The following is a 21,480-nucleotide window of genomic DNA, read 5'->3' on the forward strand; positions in this document are numbered from 1 at the left end:
AGACTGTAAGCCCATTGTTGGGTAGGTACTGTCTCTATATGTTGCTGATTTGTACTTCCCAAGTGCTTAGTACAGTGTTCTGCACACAGTAAGCGCTTAATAAATACGATTGAATGAATGAATGAATAAAGAGCAAAGGGAGCAAGTCAGGGTGATGCAGAAGGGAGTGGGAGAAGAGGGAAAAGGGTGAAGGTTTAGTCTTGGAAAGCCTCTTGGAGGAGATGTGCCTTCAGTAAGGCTTTGAAGTGGGGAGAGTAATTGTTGGATTTGAGGAGGCTACGCACTGTAAGGGGGAGGTTGGGGCAGTTACAATTCTTCCGTTCTCAGACAGTCACTCTATTTCAAGTTCTTTCCTCCAGGTTTGTGACAAACCTATGCCCATGTAGACGATTGCAAAGATGTGGAAGATCTCACCTTCCTCCACCCCCAGGACTTTTACAGAGCCACTTGGTACTAAGTGATCGGAAGCTCAGAGTACTCTCTTTCTTTCCTTTCTTTCTTTCTTTCTTTCTTTCTTTCTTTCTTTCTTTCTTTCTTTCTTTCTTTCTTTCTTTCTTTCTTTCTTTCTTCCTTTCTTCCTTTCTTCCTTTCTTCCTTTCTTCCTTTCTTCCTTTCTTCCTTTCTTCCTTTCTTCCTTTCTTCCTTCCTTCCTTCCTTCCTTCCTTCCTTCCTTCCTTCCTTCCTTCCTTCCTTCCTTCCTTCCTTCCTTCCTTTCTTCCTTTCTTCCTTTCTTTCTTCCTTTCTTCCTTTCTTCCTTTCTTCCTTTCTTCCTTTCCTTCTCTCCTTCTCTCATTCTCTTTCTTTCTCTCTCTCTTTCTCTCTCTCTCTCTCTCTCTCTCTCCCTTCCTTCCTTTCCTTCCTTTCCTTCCTTTCCTTCCTTTCCTTCCTTTCCTTCCTTTCCTTCTTTTCCTTCCTTCCTTTCCTTCCTTTCCTTCCTTTCCTTCCTGCCTTCCTGCCTTCCTGCCTTCCCTGCCTTCCTCCCTCCCTCCCTCCCTCCCTTCCTTCCTTCCTTTCCTCTTAGTGATCAAAACACTTTACTAAGCGCTTGGGAGAGTTTGTGACCAGTCAGCATTCAGGGAAAGTAAGGCAGTGAAGCCCTCCCCCTCCCCTGCCCCAACACCCTCCATCAAATGGGGATCCTTGGATAGCACCTTAGAGAAGCAGTGCTGTGCAGAGAGCTAAGTAAGCCCTGGAAACTCCCACCAGAAGTATTTGTGACATTAAAGGTTAGTTATTTTAGTTATCTAATTGATTTTGCTCTATCTTATCAGTTCTTGTTATGAAATAATTTCACCCAATATTTGCCTTTTGGGCTTTCCAGAGATGACTCTAAAGTCTCTGAAAAGGTGTGAATGATTGGCATTATAGCAAAGAGGCATAATCGTTCATCTTTGAAACCTTTAAGCTTGGTTGTCCACCTCTCGGACTCTGCTGTTTTGTCTGTCCTTGAAAATGCCTGGCTGTGGATGTGATGGCAGAACGTCACAAAAATGCAGGGTTGCTGAAGGAAGGAGTGTAGTTCAGTTGCCCATCTCATATGGCTATGGCGCTCATAGTTCTGTAGTCGCTATGACTGTGTAGAGCTGTGGATGATGGAGGCTTGGCCCCAGAACCATAATCCATATCAGACCTGACATCAAGCTGGACATTCATTCATTCATTCAATCGTATTTATTGAGCGCTTACTGTGTGCAAAGCACTGTACTAAGTGCTTGGAAAGTACAATTCGGCAACAGATAGAGACAATCCCTACCCAACAATAGGCTCACTCGGGCCATGCAGAGGTGTTACAACTACTACTACTCATAATAATAATGGTATTTGTTCAGCACTTAATATGTGCCAGGCATTGTACTAACCACTGATTCTCCCTAGAGGATAGATTCTGTGTTACTCGATCACCTGGCTGCTCTCCACCTGGCTTCCATCTCAATTCTCCCCCAGTGCCCAGGCTCCCCGGGCTCAACTGTCGCCCCACCTGAGTCCCTGCTTAGCCTCCACTAGATCCTCCATTTCCCCCGGGAGCTCCAATCCTCCAGTTCAGCTAGCCCTCTACCCCTCTCTCCTCTCCTCTCCCTCCCTGCCCTCTGCCTCTGGCCTGGAACGCCCTCCCTCTTTTAATCCAACAGACAACCACTTTCCTTGGCTTCAAAGCCTTATTGAAGGCCCATCTCCTCCAAGAGGCCTTCCCTGACTGGGCCCCACTTTTCTTCATTTCCCACTCCCTTCTGCATCGCTCTGACTTGTTGCCTTTGCTCTTCTCTCCTCCCAGCCCCAAGGCACTTATGTACATATCTGTCATTTTATTTATCCCTTTGCTCTTCTCCCCTCCCAGCCCCAGAACATTTCAATCAATCAATTGCATTTATTGAGTGCTTACTGTGTGCAGAGCACTGTACTAAGCGCTTGGGAAGTACAAGCTGGCAACATATAGAGACGGTCCCTACCCGACAGTGGGCTCACAGTCTAGAAAGGGGAGACAGAGAACAAAACTAAACATACTAACAAAATAAAATAAATAGAATAGATAGGTACAAGTAAAATAAATAAATAAATAAATAGAGTAATAAATATGTACAAACATATATACATATATACAGGTGCTGTGGGGAAGGGAAGGAGGTAAGAGCCGGGGCTTGGGAATCAGAGGTCGTGGGTTCTAATGTGGGTTGTGGGTTCTAATTTGAGCTCTGCCACTTATCAGCTGTGTGACTTTGGGTAGGTGCTCAATAAATATGATTGAATGAATGAATGTATATATCTGTAATTTTATTCATTGTATTGTTGTCTATCTCCCCAACTCCAGGTTGTGAACTCATTGTGGGCAGGGAGTGTCATTGTTTATTGTTGTATTGTAGTAATAATAATAATAATGGTAATAGTATTTGTTAAGCAATTACTACATGCCAGGAACTCTACTAAGCGCTGTGGTGGGCACAGGCAAATCAAGTAGAACACAGTCCTTGTCCCATGTGGGGCTCACAGCCTCAATCCCCATTTTATAGATGAGGGAACTGAGGCACAGAGAAGTGAAGTGACTTGCCCAAGGTCACACAGCAGACAAGTGGTGAAGCCGGGATTAGAACCCATGACCTTCCGACTCCAGGCCTGTGATCTATCCACCACGCCATGCTGTTTCTCATTGTACTTTCCCAAGCGCTTAGAGTAGTGCTCTGCACACAGTAAGAGCTGAATAAATACAATTGAATGAATTTACCGTCCCTCTTTGTGCTCCCTGCTGCTGCAACAAGACCCGCTGGAGCTAGGAGCAAGTGAGTTTATCAGTGATTAAGCTGCCACCACTTCACTGGTTTTTCAAAAAAAAAAAAGAAAAAAAGGAATGAGAGGGGTGGAGGGAGGACAGGTGAAAGGGTGACCGAGATAGGAGTCTGGAAGGGGAGAAAACAGGGAGACACCTGTAATGAATAAGCCAAAATAATAATAATACTAATAATGATAATGGTATTTGTTAAGCGCTTACTATGTGCAAAGCACTGTTCTAAGCACTGGGGAGGTTTCAAGGTGATCAGGTTGTCCCATGGGGGGCTCACAGTTTTAATCCCCATTTTACAGATGAGGTAACTGAGGCCCAGAGAAGTGAAGTGACTTGCCCAAAGTCGCACAGCTGACAGTTGGCAGAGCCGGGATTTGAATCCGTGACCTCTGACTCCAAAGCCCGTGCTCTTTCCACTGAGCCACGCTGCTTCTCTATCAGATTTCTTTAAATCCTTAAAACTGTATCTCAAATGAGTACCTCATCACTCAACATAAGCAAATACAAAATACCCAGTGAGGGACAGTCATCTGTGGTTTTGAACATTGGCTATTAAGTGCTATTTTTCAAGAGAAGCAGCATTGCGTAGTGGATAGAGCACAGGCCTGGGAATCAGAAGGTCATGGGTTCTAATCCTGGCTCTTCCACTTGTCTGCTATCTGAGCTTGGGCAAGTCTCTGTGCCTCAATGACCTCATCTGTAAAATGGGAATTAAGACTGTGAGCCCCACATGGGACAACCTGATTACCTTGTATCTCCCCCTGTGCTTAGAACAGTGCTTGGCACTTAGTAAGTGCTTAACAAATACCATTATTATTCTTATTATTATTAAGGGTGAAGAGCTCTTTTGAGCTCAGAGTGAAATGCTAGCTTTTAATGTCATTTCCCATGTATTTTGGCTATCACAAGTTCCTTGCTTTTTTTTTAATGGCATTTATTAAGCTCTTACTATGTGCAAAGCACTGTTCTAAGCGCTGGGGAGGTTACAAAGTGACGAGGTTGTCCCACGGGGGGCTCACAGTCTTCATCCCCATTTTACAGATGAGGTAACTGAGGCCCAGAGAAGTTAAGTGACTTGCCCAAAGTCACACAGCTGACAAGTGGCAGAGCTGGGATAATAGTCACAGCAATACTAGTAGTTGTAGTAGTAGTATTCTAGACTGTGAGCCCACTGTTGGGTAGGGACCGTCTCTATATGTTGCCAAATTGTACTTCCCAAGCGCTTAGTACAGTGCTCTGCACACAGTAAGCGCTCAATAAATACGATTGAATGAATGAATGAATAGTATTAATTGAGCGCCTACTGGGTGTAGAGCCCTGTACTAAGCACATGGGAAGTTCAAAGTGAAGCCTGACTTATTCCATGCATACAAGGAGCATGGCCTAATGAATAGAATTTGGGCCTCGGAGTCAGAAGGACCTGAGTTCTAATTCTAGCTCAGTCGCTTGTCTGCCGTGTGACATTGGGCAAGTCACTTAACTTCTCTGTGCCTCAGATATCTCATCTGCAAAATGGGGATTAAGACTTGAATCCCATGCCGGAGAGGGACTGTGTCTAACCTGATTAGCATGTACCTACCGCAGCACTTAATACAGTGCCTGGCACATAGTAAGCATATAAGAAATACTGCAAAAAATCTATTTACTACATTGTTTTGGTGTGTGGCTGGGTCTTTTTTCCGGATTACTATTATAATCATCATCATTATCATTGTAGTGTACACTGAATGCTTGCTGTGTGCAAAGCACTGCTAAGTGTTGGGAAAATACAAGATAATCAGTAAAACACAAACCTGAGTGTGTGGGGGGGAAGATACATAGATTCAGAAAAATTCATCCATTCATTCAATCGCATTTATTGAGCGCTTACTGTGTGCAGAGCACTGTACTAAGCGCTTGGGAAGTACAAGTCAGCAACATTCCAGGTAATAAGGGCAAATTAGACAATTCAAGAATGCTAAAGTTACAACATTAAGTGGCCAAAGAGGATCTGAAAGTGTCATTCCTGAAACTCATTCCCTTTGGCAGGAAAAAGTCTTCACTGTAAGCAGCCACAACCTTCCTGAGATTCTTGTCACTAGTCCCAGGCTTTTCTCCTGTGGGGTTGGGGTGGATGGCGGAGGCTTCTCAGCCAATAATAATGTTGATGGTATTTAAGCGCTTACTATGTGTCAAGCACTGTTCTAAGCACTGAGATAGGTACAAGCTAATGAGGTTAGACACAGTCTTTGTCCCACTTGGGGCGCGCAGTCTCAATCCCCATTTTACAGAAGAGGTAACTGAGGCCCAGAGAAGTGAAGTACCTTGCTTAAGATCACAGTAGACAAGTGGTGGAGCCGGAATTAGAACCCAGGTCCTTCTGACACCCGGGCTCCATCCACTAGAACATGCTGATTTTCTATGGGGGGCCCTGGAGCTCCTGATCTTCTAGAGATCAATCAATCAATCAATCTTATTGAGTGCTTACTGTGTGCAGAGCACTGTACTAAGCGCTTGTGAAGTACAAGTTGGCAACATATAGGGACAGTCCCTACCCAACAGTGGGCTCACAGTCTAGAAGGGGGAGACAGAGAACAAAACCAAACATATTAACAAGATAAAATAAATAGAATAGATATGTACAAATAAAATAAATAGAGTAATAAATATGTACAAACATATATACATATATACAGGTGCTGTGGGGAAGGGAAGGAGGTAAGACGGGGGGATGGAGAGGGGGACGAGGGGGAGAGGAAGGAAGGGGCTCAGTCTGGGAAGGCCTCCTGGAGGAAGTGAGCTCTCAGTAGGGCCTTGAAGGGAGGAAGAGAGCTAGCTTGGCGGATGTTGAGAGGGAGGGCATTCCAGGCCAGGGAGATGATGTGGGCCGGGGGTCGACGGTGGGGCAAACGAGAGCGAGGCACGGTGAGGAGATTAGCGGCAGAGGAGCGGAGGGTGCGGGCTGGGCTGTAGAAGGAGAGAAGGGAGGTGAGGTAAGAGGGACCGAGGTGATGGTCAGCCTTGACGCCGAGGGTGAGGAGTTTCTGCCTGATGAGCAGATTGATTGGTAGCCACTGGAGATTTTTGAGGAGGGCAGTAACATGCCCAGAGTGTTTCTGGACAAAGACAATCCGGGCAGCGGCATGAAGTATGGATTGAAGTGGGGAGAGACACGAGGATGGGAGATCAGAGAGGAGGCTGATGCAGTAATCCAGACGGGATAGGATGAGAGCTTGAACGAGCAGGGTAGCGGTTTGGATGGAGAAGAAAGGGCAGAGCTTGGCAATGTTGCGGAGCTGAGACCAGCAGGTTTTGGTGACGGATTGGATGTGAGGGGTGAATGAGAGAGCGGAGTCGAGGATGACACCAAGGTTGCGGGCTTGTGAGACGGGAAGGATGGTAGTGCCGCCAACAGTGATGGGAAAGTCAGGGAGAGGGCAGGGTTTGGGAGGGAAGACAAGGAGTTCAGTCTTGGACATATTGAGTTTTAGGTGGTGGGCGGACATCCAGATGGAGATGTCCTGACCCCACCTTCTTCCCATCCTTCGCTCCTGGGGTTGGGGTGTGGTTTTGGAGGGGGTGGGAGGCAATGGCCTTATTAAACTCTTAATTAACCACGAAGCATTTTTTGCCTTCTATTTTCTGACAGAGTGATCCTTAAGTGTCAGACCTTTAGTGTATTTCATACAGATAAACTTTGCTTCCATCATTCTGGGTGGGATGGAGACTCAACCATGGCAGTCCCAAATCCATTCTGATCTTATGCTTTTATAAATAACAGCCCCTCATGTGGTTGTTAAGATTAATTTTAATATTTCATTTGATTTCTAGTTAGCTACCAAAGCACGTTCCTTTTCATTTTTACAAATAAATTATCCTCATCAGGACATTTTGTCCTTCGATTTTTTTTTTCCATGTTCCAGTAAAGACTCCAAAAGTAGTCTGATTGTGTTGACTGGGATAACACAAGTGGTTGCTGTTATTGTTCTATGGTATTTTTTAAGCATTGACTATGTGTTAAACACTTTTCTAAGCACTGGCGTAGTAATAATTGATCAGGTTGGACACAGCCCTGGTCCCACATGGGGCTCATAGTCTAAGTAGGAAGAGGAGGATTTGTGATGTTTATATGTAAAGTCGACTTCATTTTTCATTAGGAAAAATGTCCAACCAACGTTAATTTTTCCTTTAGGATTTATTAATGGAACATTATGACTATTAAATTGTCACATAATTTCCAGTGAAATAAGGAAGACAGGCTTGCCTGGAAATCATAAACAGCTCTCCTGCAGGACAAAGCTTTACATTTTCCCCTGTTTTCTTAAGACAAATCCTTGAGAACAGAATGTTTCAATTTGACACATTTTGTGTCAATTTTCCAGGCAGAAAAGTAACCTCTACCTAATAGGGATTTTGTTAGGGAAAGATGGAGTCTCCTTAATTTTCTTTGATTACTAGACGTTAGAGTCCCGCTGATAGTTCGGGACTGTTAGTGATTACTTGACTATTTGACAAAAAGCATTTCCTTTCCTTTATTTAACCTCTGACCCACAGATGTAAAAGTTTTATCAGAGCTATAGTGGAGGCACACGTGAGGTGGAAGTCTCTTGGCTACTACAAAGGTGATTTGTGACTTTAACTACAAGTGTGAACTCTTGCCTTGAGAATCTTAAGGGATAAAAAGAAAATATTAAACTCTTAATTAACCATGAAGCATTTCTTGCCTTCTATTTTCTGACAGAGTGATCGTTAAATGTCAGACCTTTAGTGTATTTCACACAGATAAACTCAGCTTCCATCAAGATGAATTAAATGCACTATATTTTTGAATTTGTTCTTGCACTACAGAGAAAATCATTGTTATCTTTGATACATTACTGATTTTCTTAATTTGACAAAATTCTTTTTATAAACCTGCTCCTTTCATGAAATTTATAAACTCATCAGAAAAAATGGACCTGGAGATGAATTTTAATAAATGAAGTTTTCATTTCATTTTGGTTTCATTTTAATGGAAATTAATTTCTGAATCATTATAATTTATCATATTAAATAACGATCATACTTTAGTGGAGTTATTAGTAAATTCCTTAAAATGAAATATTAACGTTTTAGGGTCATTAAAGGAGCAGCATGGCCTAGTGGAAAGAACATGGGCCTTGGAGTCTAATCCTGGCTCCAACACATGCCTGCTGTGTGACCTGTGTGAAGTCACTTAACTTCTCTGTGCCTCAGTTATCTCATCTGTCAAACGGAGATTCAATACATGTTCTCTTTCCTACTTTGATTGTGAGCCCTAGTGGGATAGGGACTGTGTCTGACCTGATTATCTAGTATCTCCCCCAGTGTTTAGAAAAGGGCTTGACATATAGTAAGCACTTAGCAAATATTATTATTATTACCATCATTATAACATCATTATTAATACTGATGCTTGTAAATTTCAGTTTTTGTGCTCTTTTAACTTAACAGAAATAAAATGTCTCAATGCCTCGGTACCCGACTCCATCACCATTTGTGTTTTTTAAATCAGGTTGTGTCATACTTGGAAGTTTAAAAATGAAAAATGATTCGGAATCTTTATTTTTAAATTTAGAAGTAGAAATATGCTTCCAGATGAGTTGCTTTATAGGTATAGCTACTTGGCTTTTTTTTTTCCTTTCAAAAAAAAGGAAAATAAATCTGTTCATGCTTCAGATTACTTAAAAATAAAAGGAGGCAATTAATTTGATTGGTATACAGATCTCTTAGGTTATGGCTTCAGCCCCCGCTAAACTGTAAACTTGTTGTGGGCAGGGAACGTGTGTTGACGGCACTACCATCCTTCCCGTCTCCCAAGCCCGCAACCTTGGTGTCATCCTTGACTCCGCTCTCTCGTTCACCCCTCACATCCAAGCCATCACCAAAACCTGCTGGTCTCACCTCCGCAACATCGCCAAGATCCGCCCTTTCCTCTCCATCTAAACCGCTACCCTGCTCGTTCAAGCTCTCATCCTATCCCATCTGGATTACTGTATCAGCCTCCTCTCCGATCTCCCATCTTGCTGTTTCTCCCCACTTCAATCCATACTTCACGCCACTGCCCGGATTGTCTTTGTCCAGAAATGCTCAGGACATGTTATTCCCCTCCTCAAAAATCTCCAGTGGCTACCAATCAACCTATGCATCAGGCAAAAACTCCTCACCCTTGGCTTCAAGGCTCTCGCCCCCTCCTACCTCACCTCCCTTCTCTCCTTCTACAGCCCAGCCTGCACCCTCTGCTCCTCTGCAGCTAATCTCCTCACCGTGCCTCATTCTCGCCTGTCCCGCCATCTACCCCAGGCCCACATCATCCCCCTGGCCTGAAATGCCCTCCCTCTGCCCATCCGCCAAGCTAGCTCTCTTCCTCCCTTCAAGGCCCTACTGAGAGCTCACCTCCTCCAGGCCTCCAGGAGGTCTTCCCAAACTGAGCCCCCTCCTTCCTCTCCCCCTCCTCCCGCTCCCCATCCCCCCGCCTTACCTCCTTCCCCTCCCCACAGCACCTGCATATATGTATATATGTTTGTTTGCATTTATTACTCTATTTGTACATGTTTATTCTATTTATTTTATTTTGTTAATATGTTTTGTTCTCTGTCTCCCCCTTCTAGACTGTGAGCCCACTGTTGGGTAGGGACTGTCTCTATATGTTGCCAACTTGTACTTCCCAAGCGCTTAGTACAGTGCTCTGCACACAGTAAGCGCTCAATAAATACGATTGAATGAATGAATGAATATTGTCCTCTTCATAAGCACTTAGTACAATATTCTGCACACAGTAAATGATCAATAAGTATGGTTGATTGATTGCCTTTATTAAATGGAATCCTTGCAATAAGCATATATATTTGGGCAGCAGGTAGCCAATTTGATCTTGGGCAAACTCTGGCTTGTTGTCCCATGGTTAGTAAAAGTCCTCTTTTGTTGCCTACACCCTGAGAATCCGGGGAACAGGAAGTGAAGATTGGGGGCTGGGAGCCAAGAATTCCTGACCCCAACTCCTGACATCCCTGACCCGAAGTCCTGGGGGTTCGGAAGCTGGGTAACCTGTTGCTTTCCCCTTCTCGGATCCCACAATAATCCTGCACCCAATTCTGGCAATAACTAAACTCGGGTGGAGAGCCGAGAGAGGAATGGGAGGAGAAAGAGTCTGTTAGTGGAATTGGGGAATTTTAGGTAATAATAATAATAATAATTATGGTATTTGTTAGGCGCTTACTATGTGCCAAGCACTGTTCTAAGCACTGAGGTAGAAACAAGGTAATCAGGTTGCCCCACATGGGGCTCATAGTCTTAATCTCTATTTTACAGATGAGGTAACTGAGGCACAGAGAAGTTAAGTGGCTTGCCCAAGGTCATACAGCAGACAAGTGGTGGGGGCGGGATTAGAACCCACATCTATCTCCCAAGCCCCTTGCTCTTTCCACTAAGCCAGATTGTGAAGAAGAATGTTGCACCTATTCTATGCCGAGCAGTGTACTAGGCAACTATCAATCAATCAACCATATTTATTGATTACTTACGGTGTGCAGAGCACTGTCTTAAGCCCTTGGGAGAGTACTACATAGTTATCAGACACACTCCCTGCCCACAACAAGCTTACAATCTATCTGGCCTTCCCTTGCCCTCCCCTCCATTCCCTTCACCTCTTCCCTCCCCTCCTCTCTTCCCTTCCTCTTTCCCTCTTTCCCTCCCTTCACCTCCTCTTCTCTTCCCTCTCCTCCCTTCCCCTTGCCTCTCATCCCTTCCTTCTCTTTCCCTCCCCTCCTCTCCCCTCCCTTCCTCTTTCCCTCCCCTCCCAGTCTCTTCACCTCCTCCTCCTTTCCCCTCCCTCTTTCCTGTTGTTCCCTTCCCTTGCCCTTCCCCTCCTCTTTCCCTCCCCTCCCTTCACCTCCTCTTCCCTTCCCTTTCCTCCCTTCCCCCATCCCTTCCTTCCCTTTCCCTCCCTTCCTGTCCCTTCCCTTCCCTCACCGCCTCTTCACCTCCTCTTCCCTTCCCTCTCTTCCCTTTCCCTTCTCTTTCCCTCCTTTCCCTTCACCTGCCCTCCCCTCCCTTTGGAAAAACAGCGAGGCTCAGAGGAAAGAGCCCGGGCTTGGGAGTCAGAGGTCATGGGTTCTAATCCCAGCTCCACCACTTGTCAGCTGTGTGACTTTGGGGCAAGTCACTTAACTTCTCTGTGCCTCAGTTCCCTCATCTTGAAAATGGGGATGAAGACTGTGAGTCCCATGTGGAACAACCTGTTTATCTTATATCCCCCCAGCGCTTAGAACAGTACTTGGTGTATAGTAAGTGCTTAACAAATGCCATCATTATTATTATTATTGTTATTATTGTACTATATGCCTCCTCTGTACAGAGTGACTTACTGAGCAGCTCGTGGATAGGGAATGTGTCCATTTATTTTTAGATTGTACTCTTCCAAGTGCTTAGTACAGTGCTCAGTAAATATGATTAAATAAATGAATGAACCTTCTGGGTGCAGAGCACTGTACTAGGTAAAAATAAAAGGCATGGTCCCTATTCTGAAGGAGCTAACAGCTTAATGAGAGGAAATAGGAAGACACAAATTGTATGCTTACAATGGGAGTCACTAGCAAAAATATTAGTATGACAGATACAAAAGTAACTAAAATAAATGAATAAAAGAGTGGAACATAAAACTGATGTCCACATAAATTCAGAGGCTAGCTGATAAGATGACATGACCTGCAACATAGAGATTAGTCAGGAAAGCCTTAGGTGGGAGGTGGGTTTTGGGGTAAGGAGGGTTATGGTTCGGATCATTTGATAGAGGAAGGGAGTTCTAAGCATGGAAAAACTTGCACAGTAAATCAGAGACAAAGGAATTGAAAGCAAGATACAATTAGGAAGTTACTTGGGAGAAGCAAAGAAGCTTTGAGAAGCTGTTTGGCCTAGTGAAAAGTGCACAAACCTCAGAGTCAGAAGACCTGGGTTCTAATCCATCTAGACTGTAAATTGGTTATGGGCAGAGAATGCGTCCGTTAATTCTGTTGTATTCTCTCAAGTGCTTAGTACAGTTTTGTGCACATAGTAAGCACTTAATAAATATGATTGATTGATTAATCCCGGCTCTGCCCCTTGCCAGCTGTGTGAACTTGTTTAATAACCTAACTTCTCTGTATCTCAGCTTCCTTCTCTGAAAAACGGGGGTAAAATACCGATTCTCCTTCCCTCTTAGAATGTGAGTCCTGTGTTGGACAGGAACTGTGCCCTGTCTGATTATGTTTTGCATCTACTTAGCACAGTGCTTGATACATTGGAAATGTTTATTAAATGCCACCATCAGAGGTAAAGCATGTTGGAAGAATTCTCAATAGTAGCTACCCTGGCACTGCTTGCATTCTATCCGGGGCACCTGAAATTTTCCAGAGAGAATTTCCAAAGCTCAGTGAGCTCTTTTTCGTTCATACATTCAATTGTATTTTTTGAGTGCTTACTTCTTGCAGAGCACTGTACTAAGTGCTTGGAAAGGACAATTCAGCAATAATAATATTTATAACCATTCATTCATTCAATCGTATTTATTGAGCACTTACTGTGTGCAGAACACTGTAATAAGCACTTGGGAAGTACAAGTTGGCAACATATAGAGACGGTCCCTACCCAACAGCAGGCTCACAGTCTAGAAGGGGGTGACAGACAACAAAACAAAGCATATTAACAAAATAAAATAGAATAGTAAATCTGTACAAGTAAAATAAATAGAGTAATAAATATGTACAAACATATACACAGGTGCTGTGGGGAGGGGAAGGAGGTAAGGTGGGGGGGATGGGGAGGGGGAGGAGGGGAAGAGAAAGGAGGGAGCTCAGTCTGGGAAGGCCTCCTGGAGGAGGTGAGCTTTCAGTAGGGCTTTGAAGGGAGGAAGAGAGCTAGCTTGGTGGATGTGCAGAGGAAGGGCATTCCAGGCCAGGAGGATGACGTGGGCCAGGGGTCGACGGCGGGACAGGCGAGAACAAGACACAGTGAAGAGGTTAGTGCCAGAGGAGCGGAGGGTGCGGGCTGGGCTGTAGAAGGAAACTCTCCCCTCGACCCCCTCCAATCTGGCTTCCATCAATCAATCAATCAATCGTATTTATTGAGTGCTTATTGTGTGCAGAGCACTCTACTAAGCTCTTGGGAAGTACACCCCTACATTCCACAGAAACTGCCCTCTCAAAGGTCACCAGTGACCTCCTGCTTGCCAAATCCAACAGCTCATACTCTATCCTAATCCTCCTCGACCGCTCAGCTGCCTTTGACACTGTGGACCACCCCCTTCTCCTCAACACACTATCCAACCTTGGCTTCACAGACTCTGTCCTCTCCTGGTTCTCCTCTTATCTCTCCGGCCATTTGTTCTCAGTCTCGTTTGCGGGCTCCTCCTCCCCCTCCCATCCCCTTACTGTAGGGGTTCCTCCAGGGTCGGTTCTCGGTTCCCTTCTGTTCTCGATCTACACTCACTCCCTTGGTGACCTCATTTGCTCCCACAGCTTCAACTATCATCTCTATGCTGATGACACCCAAATCTACATCTCTGCCCCTGCTCTCTCTCCCTCCCTCTAGGCTCGTATCTCCTCCTGCCTTCAGGACATCTCCTTCTGGATGTCTGCCCGCCATCTAAAACTCAACATGTCAAAGACTGAACTCCTTATCTTCCCTCCCAAACCCTGCCCTCTCCCTGACTTTCCCATCACTGTTGACGGCAGTACCATCTTTCCTGTCTCACAAGCCCGCAACCTCGATGTTATCCTGGACTCCGCTGTCTCGTTCACCCCTCACATCCAATCCGTCACCAAAACCTGCCGGTCTCAGCTCTGCAACGTTGCCAAGATCTGCCCTTTCCTCTCCATCCAAACCGCTACCCTGCTCATTCAAGCTCTCATCCAATCCTGACTGTATTACTGCATCAGCCTCCTCTCCAATCTCCCATCCTCCTGTCTCTCCCCACTTCAATCCATACTTCATGCCACTGCCCAGATCATCTTTGTCCAGAAACGCTCCTGGCATGATACTCCCCTCCTCAAAAATCTCCAGTGGCTACCAATCAACCTATGCATCAGGAAAACACTCCTCACCCTGGGCTTCAAGGCTGTCCATCACCTCGCCCCTTCCTACCTCACCTCCCTTCTCTCCTTCTACAGCCCAGCCCGCACCTCCGCTCCTCTGCCACTAATCTTCTCACTGTACCTCGTTCTCGCCTGTCCCGCCATCGACCACAGGCCCACGTCATCCCCCTGGCCTGGAATGCCCTCCCTTCACACATCCGCCAAGCTAGCTCTCTTCCTCCCTTCAAGGCCCTACTGACAGCTCACTTCCTCCAGGAGGCCTTCCCAGACTGAGCCCCCTCCTTCCTCTCCCACTCCTCCCCCTCCCCATCCCCTCCACCTTACCTCCTTCCCCTCCCCACAGCACCTATATTTATGTATTTATGTTTGTATGTATTTATTACTCTATTTTATTTGTACATATTTATTCTATTTATTTCATTTTGTTAATATGTTTTGTTTTGTTCTCTGTCTCCCCCTTATAGATTGTGAGCCCACTGTTAGGTAGGGGCCGTCTCTATATTGCCAACTTGTACTTCCCAAGCACCTAGTACAGTGCTCTGCACACAGTAAGCGCTCAATAAATGCGATTGAATGAAGGAAAGAAAGGAGGTGAGGTAGGAGTGGGTGAGGTGATGGAGAGCCTTGAAGCCGAGAGTAAGGAGTTTTTCCCTGATGTGTAGGTTGATTGGTAGCCACTGGAGATTTTTGAGGAGGGGAGTACATGCCCAGAGCGTTTCTGCACAGAGATGATCCGGGAAGCAGTGTGAAGTATACATTGAAATGGGATGAGGCAGGAGGATGGGAGGTCAGAGAGGAGGCTGATGCAGTAATCCAGTCAGGATTGGATGAGAGATTGAACCAGCAGGGTAGCAGTTTGGTTGGAGAGGAAAGGGCAGATCTTGGCGATGTTGCGGAGGTGAGACCGACAGGTTTTGGTGACGGCTTGGATGTGAGGGGTGAATGAGAGAGCGGAGTCGAGGATGACACCAAGGTTGCGGGCTTGTGAGACGGGAAGGATGATAGTGCCATTAACAGTGATGGGAAAGTCAGGGAGAGGGCAGGGTTTGAGAGGGAAGATAAGGAGTTCAGTCTTGGACATATTGAGTTTTAGATGGCAGGCAGACATCCAGATGGAGATGTCTTGAAGGCAGGAGGAGACACGAGCCTGAAGGGAGGGAGAGAGAGCAGGGGCAGAGGTGTAGATTTGGCTGTCATCAGCGTAGAGATGATAGTTGAAGCCATGGGAGCGAATGAGGTCACCGAGGGAGTGTGTGTAGATCGAGAACAGAAGGGGACCAAGCACTGAACCTTGGGGAACCCCCACAGTAAGAGGATGGGAGGGGGAGGAGGATCCTGCAAAAGAGACTGAGAAAGAACGACCAGAGAGATAAGAGGAGAACCAGGAGAGGACGGAGTCTGTGAAGCCAAGGTCAGATAGCGTGTTGAGGAGAAGGGGGTGGTCCACAGTCTCGAAGGCAGCTGAGAGGTCGAGGAGGATTAGGACAGAGTATGAGCCGTTGGATTTGGCAAGCAGGAGGTCATTGGTGACCTTTGAGAGGGCAGTTTCTGTGGAATGTAGGAGATTGCAGGGGATTGAGGAGAGAGTTGGCGTTGAATGATGTAGCAATAAACAGTGACATTCCCTGCCCACAGCAAGCTCACAGTCTACTTCTTAAGGCATTGGAGAGTGTCTCTCTGCATCACCCAGAGTTGTGCGTAGAGAGGCAGCATTGCTCAGTGGAAAGAGCCCAGGCTTGGTAGTCAGAGGTCATGGGCTCAAATCCTGGCTCCGCCGCTTGTCACCTGTGTGACTTTGGGCAAGTCACTTAACTTCTCTGGGCCTCGGTTACCTCATATGTAAAATGGGGATTAAGACTGTGAGCCCCACATGGGACAGCCTGATCACCTTGTGTCCTCCCCAGCGCTTAGAACAGTGCTTTGCACATAGTAAGCGCTTAACAAATGCCATTATTATTATTATTGTTATTATTATTATTATTTTCACCCCTGTCAAACCTAGCAAGTGCTTCTAAGGAGAAAGTGTGTCTGGAAGCCCTCCAAAGACAGCTGGACTATCCAGTTATAGGAACAACAGATGGCTGCCTACCACCTCAAAAAAGGACCAAGTGGCCACTTTATCTCACATTTTGGAGATTTAAGGAGTTACATCTCGTTGGGGGCAGGGAAAATGTCTGTCATATTGTTAGATTGTACTCTCCCAAGCATTTAGTATGGTGCTCTGCACGCAGTAAGTGCTCAATAAATACAAATGAATGAATGAAAGTAAAGGCTCAGTGAATACGATTGATTGATTACGTCAACAACAAGGATTAAGAAATGAGATTTTGTAAATTTCAGTTTTATACCTCTGGTAGTCCATTATTTTATTCTATCTTCTCTGCATTACCACCAATCTTGAATTAAATGGACTTAAATCCCTTAATGATTATTGCTCTGAGATAAGCTATGACATAACTAATAGAGTCCAGATACCATGCTGATAGCAAGTCATTCATTCATTCATTCAATCGTATTTATTGAGCGCTTACTGTGTGCAGCAAGTCGTGATTTGAATCCTAAAGATGCAATTGAAATACCCAACAGTCTCATTCAAGACACCTAATGCAACAGAATAAATGGAATCAGATGTACTTTCTAAGGGAATATCAAATTTTGGTTTGTTTCATTGCAATTTTCTGATCTCTATGGCTCGTACAAATTATCCAATGAATTGCAGAAAACTTTACAATAATGTGTATTTTATGATGCTATTAATATTTTATTTTTTTATTAACTCCTTGCTTATAACATCTTTGTTTTGTTTTGTTTTTTGGTGTGTTTTTCAGTTACTTGCCGTGGTTTGAAGTGTACTATAAACTGTTAAATACTCTGGCAGATTACTTGGTTAAAGAACAGGTAATTATACCATTTGAATTAAAGTCGTGTGTGAAGTAACCACATAACTAATTTGCAAGTTAATTGAGTAACCAGTCTCTGGTGATCATATCTTGGCGAATTGGAGACTAGCACCATTTCTACAGATAGCCATTGGATTAATGGTCAGAAAATGAACACATATCATTATCTTCACCTCTGCCCAATGTATTCAGAATATTTTTCTACCTCCTCAGTTCCTGTAGGAGTCAATCCATAAAGGTGGCTGAACCTTTCTTTATTGAAATTTCAGAGCTCTCAAAGGACTATGAGTTGTCACCTGGCCTCCCCAACCATATGTCTACTTCCCTCCAAGTTTCCTTATAGCAGAAAAAAAAAACTTATTGGAGTTGAATTTTAGAGAAACAGCGTGGCTCAGTGGAAAGAACACGGGCTTTGGAGTCTGAAGTCATGAGTTCAAATCCTGGCTCTGCCAATTGTCAGCTGGTTGACTTTGGGCAAATCACTTAACTTCTCTGTGCCTCAGTTCCCTCATCTGTATAATGAGGATTAAGACTGTGAGCCTCCTGTGGGACAACCTGATCACCTTGTAACCTCTCCAGTGCTTAGAACAGTGCTTTGCACATGGTAAGTGCTTAATAAATGCCATCATTATTATTATTATTACAGCGTCATTTCAGTGAGTTCTAAGAGAGTCACTGACATAAACTATCAAAAAATGTGTTGTTGATGACTGCCTGTGTCAACTCTTAATAGAGAAGCAGTATCGCCTAGTGAAAAGAGCAGCGGCCTGAGAATCAGAGGACCTGGGTTCTAATCCAGCTCTGCCTCTTGTCTACTTTGTGACCTTGGCAAGTCACTTAACTTTCTGTGCCACGGTTATCTCATCTCAAAACGAGGATTAAAATGTTACTCCCCCCTACTTAGACAGTGAGTTCCATGTGGGACAGGGACTGTGTCCAACCTGATAAACTTGTTTCTACGCCAGTGCTTAGGACAGTAATTGGCACATCACAAGCGCTTAACAAACACTTAATAATAACAATAGTAATAATAATAATGATGACAAGATCCCTGGAACTGGTGGGGGGGGGGGTTAGAAATTAGAAAAAATAAATTTTTTATCTTCCAATAGTATTAGCATCACCAAATCCCAAAGGCCTTTGTGAATAGCAGTCTCAGAATCACGTGAACAAGATAAGTGTTATTGCTTTATCTAAAGATGAACAGAAATTGTTGTTGCTTTAAGGAATTGACCCAAGGTAAAGTAAGTGTAGGGGAGGAGCCAAGATGGCGAACATTCATTCATTCAGTCATATTTATTGAGCGTTTACTGTGTGCAGAACGTCCAGCTAACTCCTAATGTATTGGTTGAAGGCCTCCTAGGTTTAGAACTAAAACCTTGGGAGAGTGCACCAAAGGCAAAGCACAGTCCTTGTTCTCAGGCCTTGGAATGAAATGAGTATTAACATAGAATATTTTGAGGTTCCATTTTTGTCTAAAGTCTAAATGTGGATTGAATAGAATCCACAAAATATTGGATTTAAGTAAGTTCTCCAACTGGAATATCCATCCTCTCCATTGAAACTATGTGTACTTGCTGGTTTTCCTCTAGACTGCAAGCTTTTTGGGGGCAGGGAATCTGCCTACCAGCTCTGTTATATTGTACTCTCCCAAGCGCTTAGTACAGTGCTGTGCAACTCAGGAAGGACTCAGTAAATACTACTGATTGATCAGCAAAAAGCCAGCTCCCTTCTGTCTTCACTGCTGTTTGTCCAAAGGAATGGGGAAAAGCCCTTACCCCTCCATTGGGAGACTCCTACCTTGGCAACAGTTTTGCCTTAACCATTATATTATAAGCTCTTTGAGGATAGAGTTAGCATATCTTGCTTCTATTCTGTGTTTCTGGATGATTAGTACAGTGCCATACACTCAGTAGGCATCCAGTAAAGGACTCTGCACGCTGCAGGTGCTGAGTAGTGTCCTTTGCAGGCTGGAGACACCCAGTTCAGAGCTCAGCTGCCCAAACAAATCAACGCCCAATATAATGCTCTGTCTCCAGCTAACGCACGACACAACACTCCACTCTTCCCCAGTAGATGCCCAGAACAGGGCTGCCAGGGTACTTAATAATGCAGTTGATAAGGATGATAATGGTGGAAAACACCAAGTTTTTAGATCAATTGTTTTTGGAGTTTCTGTGTTCAGACCCAAATTTGGAAAGTCAGTGAGGAACTAGCCCAACTAAAATGATTCTGGCATAACAGGAGTCTCAGGAGCTGAATTGAAAAAGCACATGGGTGTGTAGGATTTTGCAGCAAACTCCGGACTAGTCAGTGTACTTAAAAGAATCAGCCTGGCTTAGCAGAAAGAGCATGGGGTTGTGAGTCAGAGGTCATGGGTTCTAATTCCGGCTCTGCCGCTTGTCAGCTGTGTGACTTTGGGCAAGTCACTTAACTTCTCTGTGCCTGTTACCTCATCTGTAAGATGGGGATTAAGACTGTGAGCCCCACTAGGGACAACCTGATCACCCTGTATCCTCCTCAGCACTTACAACAGTGCTTGGCACATAGTAAGTGCTTAACAAATACCATTATTAGTGTTATTATGGGACAGAATCATATTTTGTTACTGCAATATTCATGTTTAAACTTGATCCATGAAAATGTCTTTTGGGTTTGCTAAGATTATAATTGAAAATATTTGCTCTATTGGTGTAGATTTAATTTAAAATTGGTCTTGAACTTCCTTTTTTCTCTAGGAAAATGACTTGAACGATATGTTGAAATCGCTGTATGAGCATGCTGTTCCAAAGGCAAACACTCCTGTTAGTTTAAGTGTGGTAGGTATCCAATCTGCATTAGTTCTGTTAATGTTATGAAGGCTTTCACACGCCAACACAGATGAAACAATTCCTTCCCAAGGATACCACTGCTATTGCTTTGATATTAGGTTAATCATCGGTTAGTAATGACTTCTCTCTTTTTTCATGTAACATTTTAACTATTTTAATTTACTATGTAGCAATTTCCAAACCAAGACTATTATTTTAAAAGTGTAGGCATCCAAAACTTACCCTTGGAACTATTTATTTCTGACATTTTGGATTTGTGCCCCAGAGAAACCAAATTAATGAGGGTCTTTTTAAAAGATGGACATTTGTGTTTCCATTTGAACTGAATATCTGAAAGTCTTTTGAAATAAAAATATAAAGCTTTTACGAATCAAGGATCTGGGAAGCAACTCTAAGATAATAATCAAGATTGTGTTCACTCCTGTAGCTTGCTTCGAAAAACATTGAGATATGAGATAGTGATATTCATTTTGGACCTAAATGTAAAGAATGTTTATTTTTAGGCATGTGGAAAATTCTCAGGAAATTAGTAGAGGAAAAATGAAATCTGTAATTCTAAGTGATGTGAAATAAATACTTTTCCTGAAAACATTAAATGTGTTGTTCAGGATCGTTTCTGTCATCACCTTGTTTCATATCTACTAGAAAGACCATAAGACAGGAAGAGAAAAGCCAAGGAGACCTTTGGGGAGACAAAAATATATCGATGTCATTCACTGGTTCCTAACATCAGTCAAGCTTGTTCCTCTTGTTATAGTTTCAACTACTAATGGCCATGATTTTCTAGTGGTAAATATTTCCTTTGATGTCACAATACTTATAACCTTGTGACAGAATATCCATAAAGAATGATCAAGAAGAAATCTATAACTGGCTCTTTGCTGGTTTGGGGGGAAAAAAGGTTTCCCAAGTGAAATGTTTAAATCATCAGTGAAATATTTAAAAAAAAAAAAAATTTACAATTGGGAGTAAAATACAACTCAAATGATCTATCAATCAATGATATTTATTGAACTTTTACTGTGCGTGGAACTCTGTGCTAACACTTGGAAGAGTATAGTACTGTTTCTCTCCTCTGGACTGTAATCTGATTGTGGGCAGGGAATGTATCTGTTTATTGCTATATTATACTTTCCTAAGCACTTGGTATAGTGCTGTGCTTACAGTAAGTGCTCAGTAAATGATTGAATGAATGAATAAATGCCTACAGTAGAGTGGTTAGGCAGGATCCCTGCTCTCAATGAGCTTACAATCTAATTGTACTGGATGATATACCATATAATGAATACCATCATTATTATAACAATCCCACATCTTATATTTTGTGAATTACATTCTTCGTAGCTGAAATTTCAACATACCTTTAGCTAGATACCACACTCTTCATTAGACTTCATAAACAACTTTTG

The 21,480-nt window shown here is 43.8% G+C and overlaps 1 protein-coding gene across 2 annotated transcripts in view; it reads left to right on the top strand.

Moving 5' to 3' along the window:
- The window catches only part of DENND1B (DENN domain containing 1B), a 330,783-nt gene that overhangs the window by 146,973 nt on the left and 162,330 nt on the right, over positions 1-21,480 (top strand). For both annotated transcript variants that reach the window (XM_038744737.1, XM_038744739.1), the window contains exons 6-7: positions 17,169-17,238; positions 19,979-20,059. In XM_038744737.1, coding sequence (XP_038600665.1) covers positions 17,169-17,238; positions 19,979-20,059 — 151 coding nt within the window. The remainder of the gene's footprint in view (positions 1-17,168; positions 17,239-19,978; positions 20,060-21,480) is intronic.

This window comes from Tachyglossus aculeatus, chromosome 4 (genome assembly GCF_015852505.1).
Source record: "Tachyglossus aculeatus isolate mTacAcu1 chromosome 4, mTacAcu1.pri, whole genome shotgun sequence".
NCBI lineage: Eukaryota > Metazoa > Chordata > Mammalia > Monotremata > Tachyglossidae > Tachyglossus > Tachyglossus aculeatus.